Here is a 20344-nt window from a genome sequence, read left to right on the forward strand (position 1 = left end):
TCAAAGACTCTCACTTACAGACCTCTTTCAATGAAGCTGCAATTAAGAGTCAGTACTGGGGTCTCTGATTCCAGGACATGAGAAGAGGTTGATGAACATCTTGAGGTATTGTCTTCACAGACAAGGCCACATGTTTATCTGCTGAACGTGGCTGAGAACTGAGAGTTTCCTCTTCGGGGCTCAGACCAGGACTGAGACTTGAAAGGCATTTGGGTGCCAGAGATCTATTTCTGTAGGCATGTATAGGCAGAAAATATTCTGTTTTGTCTTTGATTTGGAGAAGTTTTGGTTTGTCGTGTTCATCCTCTGCTTGAAGGTGAATCCAGGTGTACTGAGCGTAAGGCCCTGGGAAAACCAGCTGCCTTGGCTTTTTCATTCTCCCCTAGCTCTGAAGCCCTTTGGGAAGATGCTGCAAGCTGAGCTCTTCTTATTTTCATTCACTTGCATTCAGCCAAATGGAGCCCAGAGGATTATGGAGCCAAACTGTTGAGACGATACCGAGAAAACCTAGTGGAGCTCCTCACAGACACCCAGACGCTGCTGCAGGGCATCTCTGCTGCACAGAGCCTGGCTCCTGCTGAGAGAGAGGTAAGCACTCTCCTGCACATGCACAAGCAGATACTGAGCTTTAATCCCCATCTGGGATCCCTGTCAAGTCCTGAGGATCTGATTTACTACCGGGCTTGGTTTGGGGAAGGCCTTCAGTGGGAATTGGTTTAATGATTCCTTTGTATCCTGTAGTGGGAGTGAAGCAGGTAACGTATATGGTTGGACTAGATGATCTTCAAGGTCTTTTCCAACCTTGATGATTCTGTGATTCTGTGTGTGAAGTTGAAGGTTGACAAGTAAGAGTGCCTGATTTGGGCATTGAGGAGAGATGCTCAGCTTTGGAGTGAGTTGAGGAAATGGCTGATGTGGTTGGGTGAGGAGCCGGGCTTCCAGGTGGTCACCGCTTGAGTTGTACTGTGAGCCAGGTCTTTAGCAGGGTGGGAGCAAGAGAAGGCTGGGTCGGGGGTAAGCCACGGTCCTGTCTAAGCATGATGCAGGGCAGGTGGATGGTGTCCCTTGTTAGTGCCTCGCTGTGGGTCTTTCCAAGGCGATGGAGCAGGTTGTGAAGCGTGAAGGTGGCGGTTTCGCCTCGCTGGTGTCGGCAGCGCTGGAGGAGCGGTCTCTGTCGGTCTCTGCTGTTTGGCAGCTGCTGCTGGCTGTGCAGGAACTTGCACCGCTGAACCTGCTCATGGAGGAGATCCGGAGACAACCCGGCGCAGAGTTTTTCTTCCAAGCAGGTAATGGCCTTGGTGTCCCCCCCACGCTCTTCCTGAGCTTTTCCCACTGCTGGCAGGAGCTGCTTTCTAACTCCTCGCCCTCTCCCTGGCCAGGAACCTCTTTTCTTCCAGTGGGTCTCAACACCCATGTCCTCGGTGAAACAGTTCATTGGTTGGAAAAGCACTTTGGTCTACAAACATGGCTGCTTTGTTTGTGGCTCTGTGCCTTCAGGTTTTTAATGAGCAAACCTTTTGAGAGCTGGCCACCATCCTGCACTAATGACCGTCTGGAGGCCCATCAGACTGAAAGCATGGGTTTCATCAGAGGTCTGTGTGCAGCCCCCACCCTGTCCTCCCCAGAGCCTCAGCCTCTAGCTTTGAGTTTTCCTACTTTAAAACTTAAGCTGTGCTTTTCCCCCAAAATCGTTGTCGAAATCGCATGCATATGTGAGGAGCACTCAGGTTAGTGATCTTGTGGGGCAGGAGAGGGAGGTTGGGCAGAGCCTGGCTGTGTGTGCTGGCCCTGCGGGTACAAAGCTGTGGGGTTTGCCTGCCTGCAGTCAGATGCCTGTGGCGTAGCTGCCTCCATCTGAACTCCTCCATCCCCTCTGTGTTCAGCCTGGAGAAACCAGCACTTGTGGTGTGTGGTGCATCCAGCCACTTTTTACTGTCCCTAGATGAGTCAAATTCTGCCTAGAAATGCCTGTTTCTCTGCAAAAGGCAGAGTGGAATGTCTACAGCTGGGGGACAGAAGAAATCCTGAGTCTTGGGAGAATCATGCCAGCCTTTTGAGGTTGTTGTTGTCTTTTTCAGCAATGTGCTTTGGAACACCTATCTTCTCACCCAAAGTTGGACAAGCAGTGAGAAGTGAGGTCTGCTAGGTCTTTATGCTGGATGTCAGGGCTGCAATTAGTGTAACCAAAGCTTGCCTGTAGGTGTTTTCTGTTTCCTATGCCCTAAAGAAATCACTCCAGCTGTTAACAGCTCAGCTTCCGGAGCGAGCTGGACAAAGCTAAGCGAAGCTAAGACTTGTTCTCCTTGAGTTTTGTGTTTTTAGATACCTTTTTATTTTCATCTTCAGTGGCCACCAGCGAGAGCACAGCCATCGAGATCATCCTGCGGCACAGCAAGCTGATCTCGGAGGCCATCCAGCAGAGAGGGGACCTGGAGGGCTTGGCTCCGGGTGAGGCAGGACTCACAGAAGCAGTAAAAGAGGTACGAGGAGCTGGCGTGGTTCAGGGCACAAAGGATTTCAGCGTGCACTGAAATCAAGGGATGTTACTTTAGGTTGGGGAAGCCATCCAAAGTTGGAGGTGCCCCTCTGCTGAAGTGAGAGTGTGTTGAGTGTTTTATATAAATGCTGAAGGAGTTTTTAGGTAAAAGAAATTGCCAGCGAGATTCTCAGTTGGTGAAAATGTGGGTATTCAAACACAGCAAAACCTGTTTCAGCTCTGCAAGGGTGCTGAAGTCCTAGAGAAAGCAGAGCTGCCAGGGAGGGGGTTTCTATTTAAGTTGGATGTTCCAGGACATATGAGAATGAAACACTCCTAGAAAAAGCACTGAGGATGCCATGATTGTGTAGTGTCCCAGAGTGCCTTGCCTGTTTTCCTTTGATAGGGAAAATGACCTAGAAAACTAACTCTGTTAATTAGTAATAAGCTGGCCTTTTCCACCAAGCAGGCTGCAGTTGCTCATTCCTGCTTTGGTTAGCTGCTGCTGGAGATCTGGAAGGGTGAGGTATGTATGGGCATGCACAGATCCTTGCTTTGCTTTTCCGTGCAGTGACTGACTGAAGCAGGTTTGGATTTGGAAGGGAGAGAAAAGCTCAGAGTTGTGTGTGAAACACAGGTTTATGAGTTAGGTAAGCTTGTAATGTTGTAGGGCATTGAGGAACCACTCTTTCCGTGGAAAGGTGGTTTTAATTGAGCTAATACCAAAACAGAAAGTCTGAGAATTTAATTTTTTGTAACTTTTTTTTTAATCCTGAAATTCTCTCAGCTCATGCACATACATCAGTGGAGGGGCAAAGACCTGTATGGAAAGGGATTTCTTTTCTGGTTTCTCAAAGCAGGTTCCCAGCAGTAGAGATGAAACAAAGATGTGCCCTCGCTCCCAGACCATCCCGACCTTTCACAGCCCAAGATCTCTGTCATGTGATAGTTTTTTCTTCCTCTTCCAGCTACTGAGTATTTCTGCTCAGAAGGAAAGTTCAGAGGCCTCCTTGAAAGCAGCTCTGAGCACAGCCCAGGAGAAGTCTGTTCCAGCCATCAAGATCTGTCAGCTGCTGTGCAACGTCCATGAGTCCTTCCCAGACCTGCAGCCAGTGATGCAGGAGCTGGGGCATGTGGGTAAGAAAATCACCGGCTTTCATCCTTCTGTGATCTTTTACAGATGGTTTGGGAGGCTTGGGCAGTTTGGCAGTGGACCTCAGTGTCCTGGTGGCCTGAGGTCATTTCAAAGAACTACCCCTGGCCAGATGTCAGGAGGATTCACAGGGGTGACCTCTGGATCCAAGCGCTGGAGTGTGCATTTCTCCTGCTGGTAAAACTCACCATGTTAAAGTTTTGTATGTTATGAGCATTGTGGAGACCGTAACTGACCCCGCACTGGTATTCCTTAACTGCGTTTGCATTTCTCCACCCCAGCCCTTGCTCTGGAGGCGTTTATGTGACTTAATTATGCAATTTATATCAGAATTTTGTAATTTCTTAGAATTATTATCCTTAAGCTCTGGAGTTTCTTTGGCTCTTTCTGTACTGTTGGATCTGTATTAATTTGGACTTCTATTACAGTCCCTTGACTTTATATGTGTATGTGTGGATACTTCACAGGCTGATTGCAAAAAGGTCATATCAGAGTGCACTTGTCTTGTGCGAAGATGACCGTGACGGTGCACTTTGCAGTCCCAGACTATTTTCAGAGTTAATTTTCTTATGGTGCCTTAATTTGGTCTTGCTATGTATATACACTTTACAGAGCAAATGATCCCCTGGGAGGGTCCCACAGCAGTAGGGGAACGGTACATACTGTACTAGTTTGGCAAAGGTACGAACAAAACGTATGCAGATAGCAATTTGGTGAACTCCAGAAACAAATGCATAGCAATAAGCATGTGAGACCCTGCCCGGAGCTGTGGGATGCTTTCCAGCTGAGCCGAATTGTATCTCTTCATCCGTCATTTGAAGGAAGAATGCTTAACAGAATTTGGTGCTTTAATGAAAAAGATAATGGAGGGCCAGGAAGCTAACTGCAGGTTTGCATTCTCTTGAAAAGGATGCAGATGCGGCTTGCTTGTTCTGTTTGCTCACATACATTTTTATGGCATCGTGTTTCCCAGCGCATCCAGATTCTTCGGGCTGCAGAGCCCACTGGGATGTACACAGTGTGATTTTTTTTATCCGAGCACAGGTGCTGGTTCAGCTCAATCCATCCCTGTTTACTCGCAGTGCCAGAGCTGCTTAGCTTACGGTGCAGTGTAGAAATACTAACAGATTGCTAGGTGGTTAGAGGAAGCAGCCTGTTATTGATGTCTCATCTTTATTTTTTTAGGGGTAGAAGGTTTAATTGCTTTGTCTGAAAATTTGGGTCAGGGCCATGGTCGGTCTTCATGAGTGAACGCAAGACTCCTGGCTTTGACACTTGCCATTGTTTCGTGTTTGACAGTCACAGGCCAAGCCAGTGTTCCTCTTGTGCTGGGAAGGGGCAGTGACCTGCTCCTAGGTCACTCTCTGCACCCTCGGTTCGTTAGCTTGCCTGTGTTCTTGAGCAATGGGGAGATGTTGTTGGGGTGGTCGATGGGACTGGGTGACTGGGAGCAGTGCGGGTGTAGAAGCAGCCAAGGATGTGGATGACTGCTCTAGCTATAGGGCTCGGAGGGTGAGAGCACATGCTCTACTCCCCTTCTTGGCACAGTGGACTTAGTGGTCTCCCTGAGAGATGTCCTGCGCTGCAGATGCAGTGTTCCTGCCCCGTTCAGATCTAGATCTTCTCTTCTAACTCCACCAAGAGCTGCCACCAATCCAGTTGGCTTTTTCACCTGGTCATGGTTCTGATGAGGATTTCCAATGAAGAGGCGATTCCTTCTTATCTGCCATTCCTTCTCTGTCTCCTTCTGATGCTGCAGGCGCTTGTCTCAGTCCCCTTGACCCTGCCTGACCATGGGATGTACCAGGGCTGATGCCCTGGTGACTCTGGGGGAGGTAAGCCAACAGCAATTGCAGCCTGTGAATGTGCAGCCCACCTCAGCTCCTGGACACCTTGCAGTGCTTTCCAGCAAGGGACCTGTGGAGTCAGCTAGATTGCTCTGGCAGCTGCGTGCTTCTCTGGCACCACTATCAAAGAGAGCAGACTGCTGTTACTAAGTGTCTTCACAGGGCTTCAAGCCAAGGTTGAGACAAAATCAAGCAAGAAGTAACATCAAAAACAAGAGCCCTGGAAAAATGGTATTTACTTGGCAAAGACATATATTCTGTATGAAGTATTCTGAGGAGGATTGCCAGTTACCAGCCCCTTTTTGGCATCCTACAGATCCTTACACTGAACTTCTGTATCTTAATTTCTAGGCCAGTCTCCTCAGCTCTGATATCACTGCTTACCAGCCCTAAATGTTGCAGGTGGCTTTATGGATCAACAGCCATGTGGCTCTTGGCATGAGATATGAATGATAACTGCAGGCCTCGTGTTTGAGGGATGTGAGCTTCCACTTGAAACAGAGATCTTAGATCTCTGAAGAACATATGTGCCGCATGGAGATGCGTACAGTTTGCATTTCCACTTGAGAGCATCAGGTTTTACATCTCTAACACAAAAAAAAAAAAAAAGGAAAAAGATTCTGATACTTAATTTAGGTGAGCTGAAGCACTTGGAAAGCACTAGACATCCTTGTGGAGGAAACTGTCTGCATCCGTCCCCATCAAAGTAAAGGGCTGGTTTCTTTGGTGGAGGTACAATATGAAGTCTGTGGGTTTCTCCTTGGGTCCCTTCTGTACTCAGAGCACTTTCACTGTTGGCAGCTGGTTTGGCTTTTCCAGCCAACTCCATAACCTCCTCTCTAGCCAGCTGCTTTCCAGGTCTTTGTACAGTCACTTCTTGGGAGATCATGTTTGTCAAGATATGCCTCACTTTCAGATCTCAGAAATGTGTCAACTCCAGCAAAAGGCTTTTCCTCTACATAGTCTTGTGTTTAAAAAAGACAGCATCTAACTTAGGCTTGAGTCAGCCTCTGGAATCATTAAATTGGAGGGTCTGCTAGCAAAATGCCATTCTCCCCTGTAAAAGTTCTGCATTAGAAGCCACTGTGTGTGCCAGCAAACATCAGAATGACTTTCAAGATGCAAAGGGGTAGGTGAAATTTTCTTCCACCTTAAGCTGAAGAACTGAGAGATGGGATGGTCACACACGAGGAGATCTTCTTCTTCTGGAGTTCTACGGGGAGGGTAGAGCAGCCAGCAGGATTACAGGCTCAGCGGACCACTTATAAAAGAGAAAGAGAACTTGGTGTGAAATATGCCATAAGTAACAGCAGGGCTTTTCTTCCAGTGCTGAATGTCTTTGTGACCAGAGAATGGAAAGTGACACAAAGCCCAGAGTCCCAGAGGACCCTGCAGTCGGGAATTCCTGTCTGGGACCTTTCTGGTCTACGTTTACCTTCAGGCTCTGTCTGCTCCCAAGAGGCTCAGCCAGGGGCATGGCCAAGGCATCTGAAGTTACCACCCCCTCAAACTTGATGTGCAATCACTTCTTCAGTCTGGTTTTATTTCTTATGAGAGCGCTCAGGTTCACCTCCAAGCTTCCTGCATCTGCAAGGATGGAAGTTGACTGGATAATGGCCGTTGCTCAATGCTGGTCTAATGAGGTATGAAATCTTGTCTTCACTCATAGCAGGGTCTCTGAGAGACATCCTGGCTGCCAAGTGGAAAGGAATTGCTACTCTGACGATGTAGTGCCACATGTTCCCTCTTCTGTCCAGACAGCAGCCAGCCCGTGGTACTTGATGCCGTTAAAGAAACCTGCAAGTTCAGCAACCTGACGCCTCCCTTTCTGTCCCATCCGTTTTGTGTCGTGCAGTTTAGCATGCCTCCTTTCTCCCGTCTCATGGTAGCCAGACTTTGAAAGCTTTTCGAGGGTGTATTCCACCATCAGGCAAGGTTTCTCCTGCCATCCAGGATGTATATATTACACTGGCATGGGACAGGGTGCAGGTACCTAGCCATTGATTTCATGTGATCTGCTTCAGCTTTCTTTCAAGACTCTTCTCAGGGAGTAGTAGCATCCCCCTGGTGATGGAGAGCTGTTCCTGGAGCCTCTTTATGCATTTCCCCATGAAGGTGGACTGCAGTTGAGAACTCCCTCTGCCTTTATACCATTATAGTCTTGTGCTGTTGTCTAGGCTAAAAGTTTGTAATCCTGATCAATATTTTCACAGACAGGAGGACCATGAGCCAGCTCTTGGTGCACTGGGGTCTGTGGCAAAACTCCACTTCATCATGGCACTTTTTCTAGACATTTCCAGTCCTGGTTTCCTTAGTGCTCATATCTTCATCCACGTTCCTCCTGCCCAGCAAGATGACTTTTTGACATTCAACATTTCTGGGAGGTTTAAAGATACTTCTTCAGTGGGGTCAGAAAAACTGAGAGTGTTGGGTTGTAGGGATGTGGGAAAAGACCTCAGAGGTGAAAGGTGTGTATTGCTATTTTGACAGAGCAGGACAAACTGGAAACCAGTCTTCTAGTCTGTTTTTCTCCCTTGGTGAGTCACCACTTGACGTCTTAAGATTTCCAAGTCTGTTGGAATATGTCATCTGTTTTCTAGTTGGTTGGAGATCCGGGGCAGTAGCGCTGTGCAGGGGGACACTTTGCTGAGCTCTTCCCATAGTGAGGAAGGCAGAAAACAAGTTTTGCAAGCACAGGCTGAATTTCCTGTGCATTGGCAAAAGAAGTCTGCACTTGTTTCCATGGCCACACAGTTGCATGGTTCTCATTATAGCAAAGAAGCCAAATATATCTGTTTGTATTTTGATTTCTTCCCTATGTACATTCCCTGTGGGTCTTTTCTGTAGATTGAGATCCTAGGTGAATTTTCCAGCTTGTGCTTTTTGAGATGATGGTGTTACAGGGACTCAGAAAAGCGTTAGACTTTTTAAGGAATGAATGTAATGAGCGATTTAAAATACCTCAGGGCCCTAACCAGAAGACTCAGAAGGATCGTAGCAAGATTATCTGTTCCCTTTCAGAGAGTTTGCATATAGGAAGTGTTCCTGAGATTTCTTGTAATTAATGGCTGGATATCCACTCTCAATGGTAGACTTAGACAGTATCATACCTGAGGCTCAGATCTTCAGACATTTAAGTGTACCATAACTGTTGCTTCCAAATACCTGCCTCTGTCTGAGCAGGAGGCAGATGTTTGGAAGCAACAGTTGTTCCTCCTTGACGAGCAAGATCTTTAGAAAATTTGGCCCTGGCTCTTGCCATGGCATCCAGCCCCTGGTGTGTGTGGGTGGAGAAATTCAAGGACCACTCTTTCATGCGTCATACCACGCAGAGCCATGTGCCACCGTTGTGATGGGGCCGTGTGTCCAATGTGTGTCTGTTATTGCTGTGAAGGAACAACTCTCTGTGTAGGAAAATTCAGGAGATGGGAGACCAAGGGGGTGGTGCACAGTCCTACTAGTCACCACCGAAACAGGAATTGCTCTTTCTATAGGTCTCTTGATTGAGGGAAATGGGGAGAAACCTGGGATCAGGAAGTGGAAGGTGAACAGTGAATCCCAAGTTGAAGCTCTGGACAAAGATGAGGACAAGGCAGGAGGTGCTGGTGCCAAGGAACCAACGGAACCCCAAGAAAAAGCTTCTTCCAAGAAGAGTTTTGTTTGCAAAGCCTGTGATAAGACCTTCCACTTCTACTGTCGCCTGAAGGTGCACATGAAACGTTGTCGGGTGGCCAGAGGAAAGCAAATCCAGTGTAAAGAGTGCAGCGAGGTCAAATCAACGAAGAAGGAGCTGGAGAAGCATCAGCTGGAGGTCCATGGGGTGGCGGGGACCGCCAAGAAGAAGAAGAAGCGGCTCCCTGTGGCGTGCGACATCTGTGGCCGAGAGTTTGCTCACGCCTCAGGTAGGGTTTGTGGGAGCAGGGTGGGAGAAGGGGTGTTTGGACAGAAGTCTGGACAACATAATAAAGTGATAGCCTGAAATCTCCTCCTCCTCCTCCTCCCTGCAGCTCTGCAAGCGCCATGTGTGAGAAATGCAGCTCAGCTCATTTCTGCTGCCCCACTGAGCGCAACCACTTTCTGATTAGTTCTTCCCTAATTGGTTTTCCACATGGCTCATCAAGGAAAAGTGGGGCTACTGTCAAATTTAAAAGCCTCCAAAAATAATCAAGCTGTTCCAGTTCTGTGGCTGGTTTACCAGGATGAGTAAGAGATGTTGAATCTCTTTGCCCTCCCTGTGGCAGCTCATGATATCCTGGTGGACCTCCGGGCTGGAGGACACTGGTGGAGCCCCAGTGTCACGGGTGGGCTGGTGGACATCCAGGCTGGATGGAGTGGTGCCTCTGCAGCAGGGTCAGGCACCAATGCCACCTCCGTGTCCTGCCTGCCTCCCCAGGGATGCAGTACCACAAGCTGACCGAGCACTTTGATGAGAAGCCCTTCTCCTGCAAGGAGTGCGGGGCCAAGTTTGCGGCCAACTCCACGCTGAAGAACCACCTGCGACTGCACACGGGGGACCGGCCCTTCATGTGCAAGCACTGCCTGATGACCTTCATGCAGGCCTCAGCCCTCGCCTACCACACCAAAAAGAAGCATGCTGAGGGTGAGCCTTCCCCGCGGGAGCCTGGCCAATGGGCTTAGCTTGCTCCATCCATCCACCCGTTTGTGCCTAGTTCCTTTATCTGCCCCCTGGATGCTTCCCCATCCTCTGGGAGAGCGCTGGGCTGCTCCCAGATCTCCTTCACCTGCGTGGCTCTGCCTGCCATTCCCCATCTGCCTTTCCCCATCCCCTTCTCCAGGTCCTCCGATTAGCCACCCATTTAGCAGTTTGCTCTCCATTAAGGGGATCTTCTTCTTCATCCTCCTTCTTTGTTTTTCTCCCTGAGTAGCTCCTCTCTGTCTAGACTCCTGCAATGTGCCCTTCTCCCTCTGCTTAACCTGCTTTCTCCTGTCCCTCCCTCTGGCTGAATTTCATGTTGTTTTTCATGTCAGTGCTTCTCCCACCCCTGCACTCAGCCCCGTGCAGTACTGGGGCTTAGGCCTCTGCCAGCTCACAGGCACAGAGGATACATCACTGCGTTTGTAATAAATACGCTCGGGTGTATTTCCCACTGTTGCATGAGTGTGATGCAGTTGGGCAATTAATTTTTAACCAGCCTGTAGTACCTCTAGAAGTCTGTAGTATCTCCGTGTACTTGAGGTCCCTGGTAATTTAATACTCCCTGTGCAGGTGTGGTTTTCTCCAGCACCTCCAGGACCTTTTTGACCCTGCGCTGAGATGCTCTGGCTACCCCAGAACAGCCTGTCCGCTTTGCAGTCTGTTCCCTCTCCCTTCGAAATCAGGCATAGCCCAGACAGAGCTCCTGTCCCGTTAGGTGCAGGCGCTCACCCTGGGTGTCCCTGCAGGGAAGATGTACGCCTGCCAGTACTGCGACGCCGTGTTCGCCCAGTCCATCGAGCTGTCGCGCCACGTTCGCACTCACACAGGGGACAAACCATACGTCTGCCGGGAGTGTGGGAAAGGCTTTCGCCAGGCCAACGGGCTCTCCATCCACCTCCGGACCTTCCACAGTGAGTGTGGCCAGCTGCCTCTCTCTTGGGCAGCCCAGCCTGCGCGGCGTGGCTTCTGCAGGGTCATGGCAGGCCCGTCTGTGCCAGTGAAAGCTTGGGTGGGTGTTAACGGTGTCTGCAGGCTGGCTGGGTGTCTCGTGGTGGGATTTTTCCCTCCCAAGAGCGAGAGCTCTCTAGTGGTTTAATGCTATGAGTAGGGTTATCCCAAAGCAAATGGCAGGGATGGCTTCCAGCAAACTGCAGACTGCTGGGAACTCACTGCAGGAAGCTGTAGGTCAGCAGGAGCAGCAACATCTGTATGCAGAGCCAAAGCTCCACTGCTAGTTTTCGTTTGGGAAGTAACAAGCATTTCTTTCCCTTTTCTTTCCTCCCTCTGTGAATTTCCCTCTTAATTCTTTTCTTTTTTTCCTTGATTTCTTTGCCCCCTGTGGTTTTTGCTGCACTTCTGGGTGGCAGGCATTGAAGATCCCTACGACTGCAAGAAGTGCCGGATGAGCTTTGCCACCCTGCAGGAGCACCGCAAGCATGTCCACGAAGCCCACTCCCGGGAGTACCACCCCTGCCCCACCTGCGCCAAAGTCTTCAGCGCCCCGTCGCTCCTGGAGCGCCACGTAGTAACCCATGTCGGAGGAAAGCCCTTCAGCTGTGAGATCTGTGACAAAGCTTACCAGGTGAGCTGGTGCAGCAGGGATTTGGTTTCACGTACCAGAGGTTGCTGTTGCCCGCTCCTGCACTGGGATGTCTCTCCTGGCCGTGCGCGCTGAGTGCAGCAGTTTGTGGTCAGCAGAGGGAAAAATTGCACAGAGGAGGCAGGGCCTACAGGGAAAGGGCAGGTCCATGGAGAGAGATGGGCTGTGACCGCAAAGGGCTGCGTACCTGCCCGTCTGCACCCTCACAAATCTCTTTCACCTAAGCTTCCAGCTCCCAGGAATAAAAATACTCATGTTGCAAATGGCATGCCTTGGTGGGAGTGCATGTGGGAGCACATTCCTACAAGGGAACAGGAATTCAATGCCAAACGGGGATCTGCAGTGAGTGAGTCAGCAGCGTTCAGTTCTTTGGGGGCAACGGAGAAACAGAAGTGAGGTGTTAGCTCCTGTCCTGTGGGAGGATGAGCAGATCTTGTACCTGCTGAGCACAGCCCCACTGTTCCTGTTGCTTTCTTTCCACACGGTTTCTTACTGTCATGATGCCCCTGGAACAGCTTTGAATTGTAACCATGATTTGATCCTTATCATTGCAGCAGTTGTCAGGTTTATGGTATCACAACCGGACCCACCACCCTGATGTCTTTGCAGCTCAGAACCACCGCTCCTCCAAGTTCTCCTCCCTGCAGTGCAGCTCCTGTGACAAAACCTTTTCCAGCACTGCTGCTCACCGAAAGCACGTCAAGGCAGAGCACACAGGTAACAGCCCATTCGTCGGTGAACAAAACCACGTGGTGACTGCTGGGAGAGATATAATAACTGATAGGACAAGGTTGCACATCCCATTTACCTGCAGATCACAGTAGATTCTTTGTATCCTGTATCAGTCTCTTCTGGCAAGTCTCAGTGTCTTGCAGCTCACTTGCTCTTGGCCTCTCCTTATCTCCAAAGATGCCCCTCGTGTTTGTGTGCATGTGTGGTGTTGCTGAAATATTAACATAGCTCTGGTGCAGATCTCTTGTAGAAGACCTTGGGTGCACGCTTGCTGTTCTTGGCCTTGTTTGCAGATGTGAAGTTCCACGAGTGTGAGATGTGCAACGAGCTCTTCCCCACGCTGGCTCTCCTGCAGGTCCACATGAAGTGCAGGCACTCAGGTCTGTTACATTTACTGTTGTTCACGTTACCTTGTGAGCGGTGACTGCTCCTCTCAGTGAGTGATGTCTGAGCTGTAAGTGGGAGAGTGAACACGGACACGGTAAGGAAGCAGAGTGTGAAGAAACAGAAAATACGGGTGAACTGAAAAAGCACTGGTTTTGGTGAGGCTGGAATATGTTTGTTAAGCTTCTGGGGCCACTGGAGTCAAGGAGGGATCTGGATTTGCTTGTTACAGCAGAGAAGAAAGCGAAGTGCAGGTGAGGAGACATCAGCATAGAGAAACAAGGAACTGAACCCCGAGCACTGGGGTTTGTGGAGGGTAGAGCTAGTAGGAGGCTGAAGAAAAAGGGAGGTTAGCACCAGAAAGATCAGAGAGGGACCTGGGCTGGGGGAGACAATGTCAAGGGCCCTCTGGTAAGCGGGCAGGCTGAAGCAGTGCTGTGGGGTGGAGTGCACTGGCAGACCAGACTTGCTATGAGTGGTGGGCCCCCAGGGCTGTGCATGGAATAGCAGGAGAGGAGATGGGTCAGGAGGTGTTGGAGGGGGCAGCCAACACCAGCCTGGAGAGTGAGGAAGGAGAAGACCTAGACATAGCCTTCTCTGAGAGGAGAGAGCCCCTGGGGTGGATAATGGGTTTGCAATAGCTGAATCGAGAGGTGCAAGCAACTCCTCCAACAAGGAGCAGCGCTGGGTGGTGTAAGGGAACAGGAGGAAGAGATGTCCGCAAGAAGGGACGGCTGCAGCTACAAGCAGATACACCAACCTGGTTTCTGAATACTAGAGGTGACAGAGATCTGAACAGCCACAGCCTGTTTGACAGACAGTGGTGTAGCCAGGAGAAGGGACACTGGTACATGCCGTGCCCCGAGGCCCTGGTGGGTTTCAGCCCAGCACATTGTGGCTGTTTGCAGCTCCTTGTGCCCTTGGGCAGGCTCTGGCCATGGCAGCCCAGGCTCAGGGCAGTGCTTCTCCCCACAGGCTCCCACCCGTTTTGCTGCTTGTACTGCTCAGCATCCTTCCGCTTCCCAGGGGCCCTGCAGAACCATGTCACCAGCGAGCACTTCAAGCAGATGGAGAGCACCTTCACCTGTGAGCTCTGTGGGGAGCTCTTCCCCTCCCAGGGCGAGCTGGAGGGACACTACAGCACTGAGCATCCCAAGGTGGTCTTCTCCCAAGCCACCACGGCCCAGATTGTGCAGGTAAAGACTGCTCTGTGCCACAGCCCCCGCCGTTGTTCATCCATCCTCCCGCTCCAACCCTCTTATTCTTCCCAAATCCACCCTGTGTCTCCTGTCACCCCTTCTGCTCCCTGAGTCCCCCTTCTTAGAGGGGTCCAGGATGCAGGCCCCCCAGCCCACAGTGCTCTGGGATTTCTGTGCTGGTGTGAGGCAGGCTCACTGGACAGGAAGCAGCTCAGTCCTAGTTTTCAGGAGCCGAGGGGGAGGGACTGACAGTGTGTGCAGAAGTGCCTGGTTACTCAGAGTCTATTAAAGCCCAGATGACATACCCTGTGAGATTATAGCTGTTGTGTTGGAGGCTAAATGCTAGGCTTGAACCCAGACTCTTTCTTTTCAATGTTTCAGCCATCAGTGGAGAACAGCTCCTTGAATGAGGGAGCCCAGTGTGCAAGATTCCCTGGGCTGGCCTTCCTCCAGTGGATAATCACAGTGTTCCTTGTCTGTGACTGCTTATGGAGCTAATTATAGCAATTTTGTGGAGAGAAATATTTAAATTACTCTCCTGTCTTCTCTTTTGCATCATCAGTGTGTGTGGTTTGGTGTTTCCCATTAGTCTCACGCCTATTGTAATTGCAGACCTCTGACATGAAGCTAAATGTTATCACCAGAGCTGGGGCTGGGGCAGATGTGGGTAGCAAAGTGCTCGTGGGGAAAGTGGTGCTGTAAGTGTCTGACTCTCGGGTCGTCTTCCACACAGGTGATTCAGACATCAGAGCAAGGAGCAGCAGAGCACATCATCTCTTTTGATGACACCCAACTCGCTGGCTCCCAAGTCTTTGTGACGTTGCCTGAATCCCAAGTGAGCCAAACAGGCTCTGAGCTGATGGCAGTGACTATGGAGGACTTGTTTGATGACAAAGTCACTCTGATTTGTGAAGAAACCAAGTGAAAGCAGTGGGTGCCCGTGCATGGCACCTGGTATCCACTAGAATCATTTGGGAGCTGGACCTCAAGGTGCTGCTCCAGCAGGGAGTTTCAGGGTTTCTTTGGGAAAGCAACCCTGGGTATGTGATGCTTCAGAAGAAATGGCATGCAGCAGGCACAGCATGGCCAAGGACAGGAGAGGTTTGTAGACATTCACAAGGGCCTGGGAAGTCTCCTTGCAGACAGCAGTTGCCAGCTCATGTGAACTGGACCACTCATCCCTCCTAGCTCAAGAGAAATAAAGAAGCGAAGGAAAAGATGGGAATGGGGTGTGTTCACGTGTGTTCCTCCACTTCTGTGAACAGAGGAGACTAGTGCAGGATGAAATTGGGGTGGTAGGAGTATGTGAAACCAAAGAAGTTAAGATTTTTATGGCTGAATCAGTGATGTGCTTGCAGGTATCTGCTACTCTGCAGGGTGAGTAAGGGCTGCTTTGCTTTTTCTGTTGCTCTCCCCCGTACCATCGTGCTGCCTGTTGTGCCAGCTGGAAAAGTCCTCCAGCGCGGAGCTGACGTTTGGTCTCTCTGCTCAAGCAGAGACCTCTTGGGAGTTGTGCTAAATGGCTTAAGAGCTGTTTAGGTAATACCTTGTGTAGCACAGATCTGATCCCATCCATGTTTTTGCTGTGGCTCTCCGTTAAGAAGGGTCACAGGTAGGTCTATGCATCCACATCCCCTTTGTGAGCAAACAGCCCAGAGATCTCCCACCCCTCCTCTAATTCACTGAGAACAGGCTGAAGCTGCCACATCTGAGGAAGGAGAAGGAGCTGTGCCTGTGTGCCAGGGCCCCTCGTTACTGCTATCAGTGGGTTGGCACTAATGGAGGTATTTCTGTCTGAGTGTGCAATAGCTGCTGTGAGTGCACGTAGACGTTCCCCGCGGCACGCAGGGCATTGCTTTGTAAAATGTGTTCACATACCTACTGTAAAGTTTGCTTCTCTGGTGCCAGCACGATGCAACAGCTTCACTGCAGCGCACTGGCCCCTTTAAGGCTAAATTTCATAAAGCTTTTTATCTGCAGTTTCCTAAAATATAATCTGATAATTAATGGTTTGCTGAATCCATTATGAAGTGCAATTAGATAGATGCAGGGTTCCTGTGGCTCTGAGGGGACTGGTAGCATTTATCTTCCTTTCCCTCATGCCAAAAGGTTGAACTCTGCCACTGCGATATTTACATACCGAGCAGCGATCCCAGCGCATCTCGCAACCCGAGACCCTGCAGTGAGCAGCGCCCGTTTTATCACGCTACCCAGAGCCATGGGCGTGCAGGAGATGAACAGATTGGAGTTTTCCAGCAGTATCTTGTGCTGGCTGCTCACAGCCACCAGGCAGAGATGGGCACACAGGAGCATACCCAGGTGGTTGTGTCAGTAAAAGAGTTTGTTCCTGTTGCAACCTGGAGAGAAGAAGTGAACAGCAAGGGGTGCTCCCAGGAGAGGGGCTTGGTGGAGCTAATATTCTGCATGGCATTTTTTGTGTGTGCGTGTGGCAGCAAGCATATGACCTTGTTGAAGAGTCGCACGTGTCTTGAAGGGCTCCCACCTTTCTCTTCCTCAGTTGCATGCAGGGTTTGTCCCCCAGGCTCTGTGGTGATGGTGAAATGAAGCGTGAGGTTAAGTTGCCACTGAATCCAGGAATGACCAGGAGATGGTGCTCAAGGTCTTGAGGATTAGTGCTAATGGCCAGGTGCCTCTGCACCTTTGCTGGAGCTCCTCTTAGCCTCTCAGGCCTTCCCCAGCTCCTGGGCTGGCAGGAGACCCTTGAGCCACCACGAAGCTGAAGCGCAACTCCAAGCCCAGGACAGGACACCTCCAAACCCTGGATATCGCTGCTTAAAGAAGAGCCTGAAACGGGGCTGTGGCCACCTGTGGAGAGGGTAAAATACATCTGTTACTGAGGTGAAGCAGTGAAAAAACCTGGGAGCCCTTTTGGCCAGGGGGAGAACAGAGGGGGAACTGCTGGAGACCATCTCATGCCTGCCTGGACACAGGAGAGCAGTGCACGGCACTTGGGGTAATGACAGAACAAGCAAGTACGTCTTGATGGTCTCCGAGCAGATGTGTTGGGAGGTAAGCAGCAGATTTTGTCCTGCAGGCTGGTGGAGATGGAAGCTGTTCCCCCTTTTCTGGCTCACTGGGGCCTGGGAGCTATGGAAATCCTGCACAGGCTGCGTGAGTGCTCTGGAGCAGGGGATGGATTGTCCAGGCGATGCTTTGTAGATGTCCGAGCCTTCATCTGGGAGCCAGTACCTTCAGGGAGTGCGAGGTGAAGCTGATCTCCCTTTGTTTCTGAAAAACTCTGGAGGAAGAGTAAAGGTTTAGCAGGGTTTAGGGAGAAGGGGCCTTATTTATAGCCCTCTTATAAGGCAGGGGGAAGCTTAGCTAGGGGAGAGCATGCAAGTGATGCATTTCGGTTTTGATCTGTTAGGTCCCTGTTGACTGAGTGTTGTCACAGTTGAAGGGGGATGGTGTGGATCACACAGCAGGCACAGTTCAGGCTTACATCTCCTCTTTAGGGCCGTCTCTCCTGCCTTTGTGCCCTGCAAGAGTCTGCGTGGATGTATCCTCAGCAGAGTCCTGCCAGAAGTATACACTCAATGAGAGCTCTGCAGCTGTACAGAGACCATCAAGGCATCTCCTGTGTCATTATAAGGAGATAATAACTCGGATCCCCCCATTTCAGTTCCTTCTTGATGGATGAAATATGCACGTCAGAGCAAATTGCAATGTTAGCAACACCTCTGTCCTACCCGGAGGGAAGATGCATTTCCCAGGGCACATCCTGGTCTGGTGTGCAAAATGCTGAAGATGCTGATCACTAGTGACTGCTTCTTATGCTGCATATTCTTTTTTTTCCTCTGTAAAAATAAAACATGGAGAATGAAAGACGGAGCTACAGAGTGTCATGTGAAGCAATTGATTGGAAGGAAAATGTGATTTCTTGTTTCTGAAAATGTGATTTTTTTGCAGGTCTTCTCCCAGGTGCTGGGTGACCCATTGGGGTTTGTGGGGTCCTGTGCCCCTCTTGACCTTGGTGCTGTCCTCTGTGAGGAAGCAGAGAAGCTATTGTCAGGCCAGCCTGGAGCATGGGACTGTCCTGCCCTTTGCTGTGTCCTCCTGTTGCAGGTGCCAGATGCTTTTGGAAAAAGGGCAGAATGCCTGTAACAGGAGCCTGGGGAGTAACGTCCCATGGAGGACGTTAGATCAGTTAATGATTTCTATATCTCCATGCATTAATTGGTGCCATTTAGGGCGCAGGACTAAGCTTGTGACTGTTAGGAAATGTCTGTTTTCTGTGTGGCTTTCATTCTGACCTGGTGTCTGTCCTTCTCAATGAAGGATCCTTTAGAAAAAGGCAGGGGGCCGCTGGGTATGGCAACGGCTGTGAGCAGTCCTCACTTGGCATTTTCCAATGCAAAGTGTAGTCTTGCCAGCCCCAAGGTGTTATTTTAACACAGCATATGCAAATTCTGTGCTCTGGGCTTTGGTTTTGGTTTGGTTGGGGTTTTTTTTTTTAAATTCAACCTGTCTGTGATTAGGTGCAGAGATGCTGCTGCCTTGCTCAGGAGCGAGGGAAGGAGGCGGTGGGAGCACGGAGGAGCTTGGACACTGCTTGAAGCCTCTCCTGGGGAAGAGGGGGAGGAGAGCAGGTACCTGCAGTCTGAAAACCCTCCATGTGAGCTGGGCAAGCCCTGGCAGCCCCTGCACCCTGGCTGATGCTGATGTCTTGGCAGATTTCATTATCGGTCTGGCAGGCTGCTAGCACGTCCCCAGCGAATTCAAGCCCTGGAAAATGGAAGCAATGTTTTCAACAGCCTCCAGCTCAGCAAATGCTGAGCGGCGTTTCGCAGGGCGGAGATGAGACGCTTCAGCAGCCAGAGGGAATTCCCTCTCCTGAACAGTGGTGGTTTGCTGCAGACAGTGAGAGCCGAGGTGCTTCCCTGGGAGATGGGCTCAGTAACCTTTTGTAATGGGGAGGAGCAGGCTGGCTAATGGAGGGGGCTCGGCTGCCCCTCCAGCATCAGTTAATGCGTCTAATCCCCCAGCACAGTCAGCTGTGCGATGCCTTGTTGCAGTAAGTCACCACGATTCCTAATTTCCTGCATTAAAACAGTATTTTCTTTCATCGGGTCTGCAGCCAGCCTTTCGCACACGATGACGACCTCAAGCAGAAGCTCTCACTTTGCCCTCCCTGCACCATTTATGATCACTCAAAGCCACAAACCTGCCCCGGTTTCTAATCATATTTAAGCAAACCTGATAAAATGTAGCTCTTAGTCCATTTAATACGAGATACATGGATGCTGTGTAGCACCTGCTGTAAGTTATTATATATAGGTCTCATCTACAAACGGGAGTGGGGCTGGGAGGCACCTACGGGTCGGACCATGGCACCTGTTTCTGTGACCTGCAAGGAAACAGAAAGTCCTTGCCAGCAAAGCGTGCTGGTGAGACAGAGGTTGAAGGAGCAATAAGGAGCAGTGGGGATCCAAATTGCCTGGCATGCGGGCGCAGGCGAGCTGCGTGCGTCTTAGCATCGCTAAATGTCAGGCTGCGTGTCTGGGAAGAGGCGACGCTGGCCGTGCAGAGAGAGGAGGGGACTGAGGTCAGGATGTCTGAAAGCATCCTGATGTCTGCTGGTTGTAACCGGGGGCGTGTGGAGCCGTGAGCAACGTCTGGGGGCTTTAGTAGCTGCTTTTGGCAGAAGGCAGGAGGTGTTTGCTGCTGCCCCCTGCTCTGAGCATTGCTGCAACTAGATGTCATTCCTATACAGCTGCTCACCCACAGCAGTGTGTGACAAGTAAATGACAAACTGAAGGCTGTGCAGGAGACAACTACCAGCACAAGTCAAGAGCTGGAAAATCTGCCTTATTGCATGAGAGTGAAGGAGCTCTGACTGCTCGGTGTGGCGGGGTGAGCTGGTGGCAGCCTTCACCCGCCCTGTGCTGGGGGACTGCGTTCACTCTCATCTCTGTACTCCAGCAAAGGCAAAGTGCTGAAGGGCATCAACACTAGTAAGGTTCCATATGTACAGATTAGCCTTATTTCCCTTCCCCCCTTGGACACCCTCGAGATGCCCAGCATTGAGTGACCTTTCACTTCTAATAGGAGCAAACAGTCCCTGTCTTGTTCCCAGGAAACTCAGGGTCAGGTTTGTTGGCCGGTATTTCCTTCATCCCCTGGATCAGGGATATTTAGAGCCCTGCAGCATATGGGAATCATGGTCTGGGCAGGCTGCCTGCTTGTGTTCTTTTCTGTGCTTCCCAGATCTTCTCCCACTGGCCTGAGAGCCTCCTGCAGATGGGGAGAGCTGGCCAGCATGGGTCTGTTGTGCA

The 20344-nt window shown here is 50.5% G+C and overlaps 1 protein-coding gene across 15 annotated transcripts in view; it reads left to right on the top strand.

Annotated features, from left to right (window-relative positions):
* ZBTB40 (zinc finger and BTB domain containing 40) overlaps positions 1–17894 on the top strand; it is a 42880-nt gene extending 24986 nt beyond the window's left edge. For 6 of the 15 annotated variants that reach the window (XM_074893241.1, XM_074893240.1, XM_074893245.1 and 3 more), the window contains 13 exons: positions 452–588; positions 1097–1286; positions 1380–1592; positions 2347–2480; positions 3445–3613; positions 8971–9378; positions 9870–10076; positions 10880–11044; positions 11501–11715; positions 12288–12450; positions 12759–12845; positions 13825–14045; positions 14782–17894. In XM_074893241.1, the coding sequence (XP_074749342.1) occupies positions 452–588; positions 1097–1286; positions 1380–1592; positions 2347–2480; positions 3445–3613; positions 8971–9378; positions 9870–10076; positions 10880–11044; positions 11501–11715; positions 12288–12450; positions 12759–12845; positions 13825–14045; positions 14782–14973 (2501 nt within the window). In that variant the 3' untranslated portion in view covers positions 14974–17894. Of the gene's footprint in view, positions 1–451; positions 589–1096; positions 1287–1379; positions 1593–2346; positions 2481–3444; positions 3614–8970; positions 9379–9869; positions 10077–10848; positions 11045–11500; positions 11716–12287; positions 12451–12704; positions 12947–13824; positions 14046–14781 lie in introns of those variants that run through there. The other 9 variants (XM_074893246.1, XR_012632085.1, XR_012632086.1 and 6 more) reach the window with 9 other exon arrangements.
* Positions 17895–20344: the final 2450 nt, after the last annotated feature.

This window comes from Strix uralensis, chromosome 23 (genome assembly GCF_047716275.1).
Source record: "Strix uralensis isolate ZFMK-TIS-50842 chromosome 23, bStrUra1, whole genome shotgun sequence".
Taxonomy (NCBI): Eukaryota; Metazoa; Chordata; class Aves; order Strigiformes; family Strigidae; genus Strix; species Strix uralensis.